Below are 10,171 nucleotides of genomic sequence, written 5' to 3' on the forward strand. Positions count from 1 at the left end.
AATCTCATATGACCGTATTGAAAAAACAACAATTGAACCGGAACTTGCTAATTGTCCTAAACTTAACACATGCGACAATTTTATTATATCTTATTCGCACTTTTTAAGGCTGCATAAAAAAATAATGTTTCTCAAAAGTTAGGTGGGAGGTAAAGGGCTTTTATTCTATTTTTTATTAACAACAATAGTGACGAGGAGGAACACTTTTTCCCACACAATGGGTATCAGCAGGCACAACTAGGAACACATTGAAGTCGGCTCTTTAATACAGCGCCAGTAGTCGAGCAAGATACAAGTAACAGTCCGATTTATATAATGCGAGACATTTGAAGAATGTATTATTGGCAATAAGAACGACTGACGCGCAGCATTTGAAGTGACGCGAGAAACATTTCTCTTTTTTCAGTCTTACAAACTGAGATTTTGTTTTATCAAATATCACCACACTGCTAATTTTCGAAGAGTGAACGTTTCGAATTTTGAGCAGATATTTGTAGGCAACAGGTAATACTGGTAACCTTTATGGGATAAGACAACCACATCACAAAACAGATATTATGAATTATTTGGGTGAAAACGGATGGGGAAATTCATTCGAACAAATAATTGATTTGATGTGGCACATTCGTGTTCCTTCTTGGGTACTGAAAGGTTTATAACAATCGATGCCATCTTGGAATGCCATGAAGTTATGTTCTGACAATCGATAACATCGAATGACTCTCCGTGAACTTAACCTGTCACTATTCAAAAACGCTAGAGGATTACTTGGAGGAACTGAATATTAACGAAGTCCTTTTCAACGAAAATAGAATATATATTGAATAGTGTGTCCGCCTAGTCCTTCATCACTAATGGACAATGGTAGGAAGGTAATGGAAACAACCGTTTTGCAAACCACCACTGTAGCGTTCGCCAAGATGAAGGGGGACATCCAATGTTTAGTGTACGTTACAGTGAAACCCTGATAATCCGGACGGTGAAATCTCCAGTGGAACGTCCGGTTTTAATATTTTTCTTGAAAAACAAATCATGGGTATAGAGTACTCGACGAATGGAGACAGACGTTCCTCGTGCGGTAAACAGGTGTACAGACTAGTGAGGTTTCGCTGTCCGTGTTACTACTGTTGTTCAAGAAAATGGCACTGTTGTTTGTTTGTTGTTTAACGCTGCCTCAGCAATATTCCATCTAAACGACGGCGGCGTGGAATGATCTAGTCGAGGTTAGACAATCAAGTGTTCGATATTGTCAGCAACGATCCACGCAGTTACGGTACGATGACAAGCAATGAACCATGTCACCGAGCTTGACCACCCGATCCATTCCCCTACGACCTGGTGACCTATTCTAACCCACCTCTCTCTCTATCTGTGTGTGTGTGTGTGTGTGTGTGTGTGTGTGTGTGTGTGTGTGTGTGTGTAAAACAGTTACAATTAAGTGTGTCCAGTTCCTGGTCCATATAACTGTAGTCATCGTGTTGCAATATTTTGCGGTGTAAGAGATCATTCATTCACTCACTAGCACATTCTGCTTGATCACAGATCCTATCAAATGTATCTCATACTTGTGCGCATGTTTGATAGTTTTCTATCAGCAGTCCCGTTGTTCGTGTATGTGTGAGATACATACATAGCGAATACATACAGTTTCCAATTGTGAAAAAAGGTGACACAATTCAAGATATGATACACATCGATACTGAATAAAACAGTACAGTGAAATGCACAAATAACACAAATATTGTTCAGAATTGAAATTCGGAGATAAAGACTGAGCTAGCTACGGAGTAAACAAACACACGTTTTATATATCTGAATTTAAAAAAGAACAGTTCATCGTGAAACAATTCGAATACTGGCGGGGTGAGATCAATGTACAGTAAAGTACGGTTATAACGAACTCAAAGGGATTACTTATTTTAGTTCGTTATAACCGTAGTTCGTTACAAGCATATACACAGTATAACTACAGCAAATAGTCGGGACCAAAAAGTAAGTTCGTTATATCCGTCAGTTCGTTATAAGCGTGTTCGTTATAACCGTACTTTACTGTATATCATATAAAAAGTTAAGGATGTAGACTGTTTCGTCTTCTTTCGCAGGTTAACAACACCCATCACTCCATCCCTGATTCTTCGAGTCCTACAAAGTCCAAAGCTCTGATACCACTCTGCATTGTAACTTGCATTCTATGGCCGCAGGCTCAATTGACAACCAATGCCTTGGTTAAAACAACGTTCATCTTTTCAAATGCCAATAGTACATGTTCTTGGAAAGGACTGTTCATTTGTACAAGACGACAATAAAGAACCCCTTTCGTCACGGGATGAATCCAGGTCTCACTCACAGGGCTTAGCGAGTGTCAAGTCAACACTTATCGCCTTTCAGCCTTTTGTATTCTCTGTGTTTGACGTCTTCCTGAACGTCTTTCTCTTGTCCCAACACTTGACAGCGTTTCATTGTATCACACGTTGTATGGAGTGTCGTATCTACCTTTCCTTCACACTAGCTTCCAGTTTCACACCAAAGTCGTTCTTTGATTGAAGTTTGATTCGTTGTATCTTGAGACCCGAGGCGAGCCACGAGCCAGCAGTTTGGGGCCTTCTGTTCTGGTACATGGTCCGACAACGGAGACCATTGGCAGAATCGAAGTATCTCCCAGTGGTTGTGGCTGGCCGGGGTTGGACGACTATATCACGCTGGGACATCCTTGAGGAAGGCAGCGTGTACCTAGGGTCAAGTAAAATACAGGTGAATAACACAGGTTCTCAACATCATTCACAACATTAAATGAATGAGCTTGTACGTGGATTTGTTCGATACATCATTGTTCGACACATCGGTGTTCAAACGAATATAAATGCCCACGAAAAAGGTATATATAGCCTCGATACTGGACGTTGAGGTATAAACAGGATGTAAGGGCTCCATGACAGAGGTGTAACATGCATAATCAATGCTGTGGTCTAAAGAGGACTTCATTAAACCAGACCCGTGAAGATCCGGGGTAGAATAGGTCTTCAGCAACCAAGCTTGCCGTAACAGGCGACTATGCTTGTCGTAAGAGGCGACTAATGGTTGATGCATGGCATCGTATCCCGTTTGCGTGTATCGTTGCTCATGATGTCAATCACTGGATTGTCTGGGCCAGACTTGATTATTTACAGACCGCCGTCATATAGCTGGAATATTGCCGAGTGCGGCGTTAAGCAACAAATAACAACATCACAGTTCGGTATAACGGTGTTCAAGCTTAGATAAATGCCAACGAAAAAGGTATGGTATCCATACTGGAAGTGGGGATGTAAACAGGAGTCCGGAGCTCCATGACAGAGGTGTAACATGCATAATCAATGCTATGTTTTGAAGAGGACATCATTAAACCAGATAAGTAATTCTTCGAAACAACCTCAGCCCTACAGATAGTTCAGCTGTCAATGTGCATGCTACGAAGCAAATGCTGTTAGTTCATTCTGTCATTTATAAAGGTGTTTTGTTCCTGGATACCATGTGAAAGAAAACATCTTAGCTGCCCTGCCTGTGTAGTCGTGCGGCCTCTCTGCTTTTGGTGGTCATTTCTGATGAGTACGGTAGGGGTTTTGTGGGCATTAATTCGAATGCATTTGTAAAACAATATCTGACAAGGAGAATTTTACTTCATTTCTATAAGGCCACTGAGGGATATGTTTGATTTCCTGCTATTAATAGTGAGTGAGTGAGTATGGTTTTACGCCGCTTTTAGCAATATTCCAGCAATATCATGGCGGAGGACACCAAAATGGGCTCCACACATTGTACCCACGTCGAGCTGCTATTAATAAGATTATGATATATATTTGTGATTTGTGAGGCATTTTGGTACATTGAACATGTGGGTTAAATCTTGAAAATCAATTTATGTGCACAGTGGTGTATGCATACCGCAAACTGTTCAATTCAACAGTTACCATCGTTTACAATATCGGAGGTTATAATAGTATACATACATATGTCCTTGCATGGAGTCACGTGACCTATCCACTGATTTTGCCACTTGAAGTGATAACAGTTCCTCGCTATCGTAGTTTTTATTGGCTTCTGTGCTGAGCATCTGGTCTGCGCTGCGAGATCTCGTATAGCTCAGACGAGACCTGAGACGTGCACTTCTTTGCACAGTTTGGCGATGTATGCAGTTGTCTCCCCTTTGTGTGTTCATCCCAGCACTTCTCGATGTCTGGCGTTGTGTGAGGAAAGGCCGACACGTAAGAGCATTGTGTCGCTCACTTAGAAATCCTTGAGGGCCAAAGGAGAGGTAATTACCGTTCCCATCTTCATCTGTGTAAACGAAATTTTATAGACATGTTATTATGAAAAATATTAAGGTAATGAGAGATCACTCTACATGACTTCATAGGTAACAATGGAGGGACTGCGTTTAACTTCGCACTATGCATTTCAACGTTTTTTTAATTGATGAATGAGTCAATAATTGTGACTTAAAATCGTAGTCGAGAAAATGAGTGATTAATTATTGGGTATCTATATGAACTTAGAGAGACAACTGCCTTACATGTCATCTGCGGTGAAATTTATCATTGCTGTGGAGAAATATAGCATACGACTCAATAAAGAGGAAAAGGTTCAGATTAAACTTCCCTTTAGCCATATAATATAACTGATGTCTCAGTTTCGCACCAGTGACTGGTTACCGTGTCAAGACCCATTCCCAGAATGTCCACTAGACTTCCTCTCCTTGAGAGGTCTACTTCACCAGTGACTAGTTACCGTGTCTAGACCCATTCCCTGAATGTCCACTAGACTTCCTCTCCTTGAGAGGTCTACTTCACCAGTGACTAGTTACCGTGTCTAGACCCATTCCCTGAATGTCCACTAGACTTCCTCTCCTTGAGAGGTCTACTTCACCAGTGACTATTTACCGTGTCAAGACCCATTCACAGAATGTCCACTAGACTTCCTCTCCTTGAGAGGTCTACTTCACCAGTGACTAGTTACCGTGTCTAGACCCATTCCCTGAATGTCCACTAGACTTCCTCTCCTTGAGAGGTCTACTTCACCAGTGACTAGTTACCGTGTCTAGACCCATTCCCTGAATGTCCACTAGACTTCCTCTCCTTGAGAGGTCTACTTCACCAGTGACTAGTTACCGTGTCTAGACCCATTCACAGAATGTCCACTAGACTTCCTCTCCTTGAGAGGTCTACTTCACCAGTGACTAGTTACCGTGTCTAGACCCATTCCCAGAATGTCCACTAGACTTCCTCTCCTTGAGAGGTCTACTTCACCAGTGACTAGTTACCGTGTCTAGACCCATTCCCTGAATGTCCACTAGACTTCCTCTCCTTGAGAGGTCTACTTCACCAGTGACTAGTTACCGTGTCTAGACCCATTCCCTGAATGTCCACTAGACTTCCTCTCCTTGAGAGGTCTACTTCACCAGTGACTATTTACCGTGTCAAGACCCATTCACAGAATGTCCACTAGACTTCCTCTCCTTGAGAGGTCTACTTCACCAGTGACTAGTTACCGTGTCTAGACCCATTCCCTGAATGTCCACTAGACTTCCTCTCCTTGAGAGGTCTACTTCACCAGTGACTAGTTACCGTGTCTAGACCCATTCCCAGAATGTCCACTAGACTTCCTCTCCTTGAGAGATCTACTTCACCAGTGACTAGTTACCGTGTCTAGACCCATTCCCAGAATGTCCACTAGACGTCCTCTCCTTGAGAGGTCTACTTCACCAGTGACTAGTTACCGTGTCAAGACCCATTCCCTGAATGTCCACTAGACTTCCTCTCCTTGAGAGATCTACTTCTGCAAACATTTTGATTGTCTCTGTTTTTCGTGCATCCAATGCTGAAAGTGGGATACTCAAACATTTTTATTGCGTTTATTAACATCGTTCTACATCACTCACCGGAAGAACTAGATAGACTCCTGGTAGGCGGTCTCAGCTGGCCACTGAGGTCTTGTACAGCAGGCTTCAGCTGCTCTCTTCCGGTCCAGCACGTGAATCGGCGGGGAGTAATCATTGTTTGTGTCACGACGCTTATTCCACTCATGGTATTCTGCAAAAGGTTTAGTTTATTACAATGACGACTATGGCCAGTTGTGATGTTTATTGCATCTTTTACACACCAACAAGGGTAGGTATAGCTCTGACAGCTGCATACAACCGGACATCATCAGAGCTATATTTAACGGACTAATCGTATAGTTAATATGATATATTAAGATGGGGGCGGGGGAGGGTTGTCTTCTATTTTGTTTACAAAAAGTCTTGTATTAAGGTATCTTCAAGAATTCATTTTTATTGGTGTATGTGTTTATGTTTATCTGGAATATTGACATACACACACGCAGTCCATTTTATCAGGAGAAGGAGGGACAGAAATGTACATCTTCATCATCTGGTACACACTAAGAACATCGTTTTCAGATCATTTTTTTCAGACATATACATAAAACATATAACATACCATAACAGTTTGAATATACCATACCATAACAGTTTATATATATATGTATTGAAACTAGTATTATATAGTTTGACGATAAGTAGTATTACTTTTTTTAAATGTTGCATATCTGATACCGCGTATCTGTACCTCGCGCTTCTATCATATCCCAGCTGGTCTTGAGTGAGTGAATGAGTGTGTGCTGTTTGCGCCACCGCATATTCCAGCTATGTGACGTCGACCTGTGAAGAATCGAAACAAGGACATGCCTCGTCGTATGTATGAATTTAGACCTGTCCTTTGTTACATTACCAACATCATCATGATAGGCCTCAACAATGTAAACAACCATAACGGGAAATAAATAGTAAAAATCTCCACTCCGTGTCCACACAATTGTACGCAGGCGACACGAGCCAGACACGTACATACACTTTAGATGTAAGAGCTGTTACGTAAGCAACAAAAGAATGTATTGAGTGATTTCCCTGCCGACTTCCGCTCTATAGTGTGGCTCACACACCAGTAAGACATGGTAAATAATGCATGGACAAGCAACACTTGGCTGTATCTAGGTCCCGCTTGCCCCAACACTACCTAGACCGTCACGGCATACAGCCCAGAGCGGGGAGACATAACACAACCACTACCGGTTAAATATGCACTGTGGGATAGGCAGCTGCAATTAACACCACCCGCATCTGATGAACAAGCTCGGCTTCCTTGGTATTACGTGTGAGGAAGACTAGAGACTATGAAAGTGACTTAAAATTTAAAATATACTTACGTAGTGCAAAGAATAATATCAAAGGTTCGTTAAGTATTTCGCCTCCACTTTATACATGGGACAGGATACCATGCGATAGTGAGTCATAAACACGTATTTACGATATAGTCAGAAACATACAGCCACCTCTCCTTTTTGGTATATTTCTTATAAATATGTAAAGGGATTTTGATTTTATGTACGTCCGAAAAGTACTTTAGTGAGTGGGTGAGTTTGATTTTACGCCGTTTTCAGCAATATTCCAGCAATATCACGGCGGGGGACACCAGAAATGGGCTTCACACATTGTGCCCATGTCGGGAATCGAACCCGGGTCGCCCGTGTGACGAGCGAACGCTTTAACCACTAGGCTACCCGGCCGCCCCGAAAAGTAATTACCTACCGTCATTCCTTGGATGAAAACATCTTTGCAACATCAGCTTATTGTACTTCCATCGATACCTACCTCCCTACCGAGAATGTAATGGATGTGTCACGTTATGTAGAAAAACTCTCGTATATACTGGTTTGTGGATATATTTGCGTTGCGTCATCGTTATGGATTCTTGACGCGATCTATCTGATGAAATTGTTTTTAACCGACATATGATCTAAGATATGTCAAATGAATGGATTCGTGTTTCACTTCTGAAATTGAAATCATATAAAGAGAAATTACTTAATCTTTAAATCTCATTAAAATCAGGTCTGAGGACATCCTATTACGGGTGACGTCAGAACCTTTCATCCGACCAATCAGAGCGTCGCTTACGGATCAGGAAAGTTGGCAGTTGGAATGTGTTTTCTAATCATGCAACCTCGAAAACGTTAACATGGGCTATTCAGAACGACAGTTACTGGCTGTGCGACTGAATCTGTCTGAATCATCGCCCATTTCTCGCTTCATTGGGATAAACATTTGAACAGAAGAGATTTACCAGAGTCCTTTGGGAAGTACTGCCATACAATATCGGCCATCTGTTACATATTCCAGAATTTTCTTTTGTTCCGTTTTAAAGTTAGAACGAGAACTTTGTCAAACATTTTCCAAAGCATAGTTTGGAATGGAAGTCGTCAGATTGAAACTAGTGCCGCATAGCTCGAACAAGCTGCTATCTGTTCAGCTAATGTCAAATTTCTTTTAGTCATTTTTATTATCGATGTCAATGTATGTCAATGTCAGTTCTGTTCTTGCATGGCACCGTCAATTCAGTTCTGTTCTATCATGTGACCGTCAATTCAGTTCTGTTCTAGCACGGGACCGTCAATTCAGTTCTCTATCAGCATGGCGCTATCAATATCACTTCTGTTCTGGCATGGTACTTTCAGTTCAGTTCAGTTTGAGCATGGCACTATCAAGGCCAGTTCTGTTGACACTGTCACTGTCAACTTAACTTCTATGGTACTATCAATGTCAGTTCTGTTTAAATGACACAAGCAATGTCAGTTCTGTTTAGCATGGCACTGTTAATGTCAGTTCTGTTTAACATGGCACTAGCAATATTAGTTCTGTTTCGCATGGCACTAGCAATGTCAGTTCTGTTTTAGCATAGCACTATCAATGTCAGTTCTGTTTAGCATAGCACTATCAAAGTCAGTTCTGTTTAGCATGGCACTAGCAATGTCAGTTCTGTTTAACATGGTACTATCAATGTCAGTTTTGTTCAGCATGGCACTAGCAATGTCAGTTCTGTTTAACATGGTACTATCAATGTCAGTTCTGTTTAAATGACACAAGCAATGTCAGTTCTGTTTAGCATGGCACTGTCAATGTCAGTTCTGTTTAACATGGCACTAGCAATATTAGTTCTGTTTAGCATGGCACTAGCAATGTCAGTTCTGTTTAGCATGGCACTAGCAATGTCAGTTCTGTTTAGCATGACACGAGCAATGTCAGTTCTGTTTAGCATGGCACCGTCAATTCAGTTCTGTTCTATCATGTGACCGTCAATTCAGTTCTGTTCTAGCATGGGACCGTCAATTCAGTTCTATATCAGCATGGCGCTATCAATATCACTTCTGTTCTGGCATGGTACTTTCAGTTCAGTTCAGTTTGAGCATGGCACTATCAAGGCCAGTTCTGTTGACACTGTCACTGTCAACTTAACTTCTATGGTACTATCAATGTCAGTTCTGTTTAAATGACACAAGCAATGTCAGTTCTGTTTAGCATGGCACTGTTAATGTCAGTTCTGTTTAACATGGCACTAGCAATATTAGTTCTGTTTCGCATGGCACTAGCAATGTCAGTTCTGTTTTAGCATAGCACTATCAATGTCAGTTCTGTTTAGCATAGCACTATCAAAGTCAGTTCTGTTTAGCATGGCACTAGCAATGTCAGTTCTGTTTAACATGGTACTATCAATGTCAGTTTTGTTCAGCATGGCACTAGCAATGTCAGTTCTGTTTAACATGGTACTATCAATGTCAGTTCTGTTTAAATGACACAAGCAATGTCAGTTCTGTTTAGCATGGCACTGTCAATGTCAGTTCTGTTTAACATGGCACTAGCAATATTAGTTCTGTTTAGCATGGCACTAGCAATGTCAGTTCTGTTTAGCATGGCACTAGCAATGTCAGTTCTGTTTAGCATGACACGAGCAATGTCAGTTCTGTTTAGCATGGCACTATCAATCTCAGTTCTGTTTAGCATGGCACTGTCAATGTCAGTTCTGTTTTAGCATGGCACTGTCAATATCAGTTATGATCTAGCGTGACAATGTCACCTCCGTTCTAGCATGGCACTAGCAATGCCAGTTCCGTTTTACCATGACGCTGTTTAGTCTTGGCGCTGTCAATGTCACTTCTGTTTCAGCATGACATTGTCAATGTCAGTTCTATTTTAGCATGGTGCTGTAAATGTCACTTCCGATATAGTGTGATAACATTTGTGTTATTACATGGTACTATCAGTGACAGTTTTGTTATTACATGTTGCCCTCAGTGACAG

The 10,171-nt window shown here is 41.4% G+C and overlaps 1 protein-coding gene across 1 annotated transcript; it reads right to left on the reverse strand.

Annotated features, from left to right (window-relative positions):
• Window positions 1-1,808: 1,808 nt before the first annotated feature.
• LOC139461056 (uncharacterized) lies at window positions 1,809-6,059 on the reverse strand. Its single transcript, XM_071242574.1, has 3 exons — window positions 5,915-6,059; window positions 3,987-4,314; window positions 1,809-2,730 (listed from the first exon to the last, which is right to left on the reverse strand). The coding sequence occupies exons 1-3, from the start codon at window positions 6,057-6,059 to the stop codon at window positions 2,490-2,492; spliced, it is 714 nt and encodes a 237-aa protein (XP_071098675.1). The 3' UTR covers window positions 1,809-2,489.
• Between the last annotated feature and the right edge of the window lie 4,112 nt (window positions 6,060-10,171).

This window comes from Haliotis cracherodii, unplaced genomic scaffold (genome assembly GCF_022045235.1).
Source record: "Haliotis cracherodii isolate W230 unplaced genomic scaffold, xgHalCrac1.p SCAF_1, whole genome shotgun sequence".
In the NCBI taxonomy this organism is placed as follows: domain Eukaryota; kingdom Metazoa; phylum Mollusca; class Gastropoda; order Lepetellida; family Haliotidae; genus Haliotis; species Haliotis cracherodii.

Coding starts and splice junctions, on each gene's coding strand:
- LOC139461056 (XM_071242574.1), bottom strand. CDS start 6,059: ATGAGTGGAATAAGCGTCGTGACACAAACAATGATTACTCCCCGCCGA. Junction 4,315..5,914: donor GAGTCTATCTAGTTCTTCCG/GTGAGTGATGTA, acceptor TCGTTTACACAG/ATGAAGATGGGAACGGTAAT. Junction 2,731..3,986: donor GACTCCATGCAAGGACATAT/GTATGTATACTA, acceptor ACTTGACCCTAG/GTACACGCTGCCTTCCTCAA.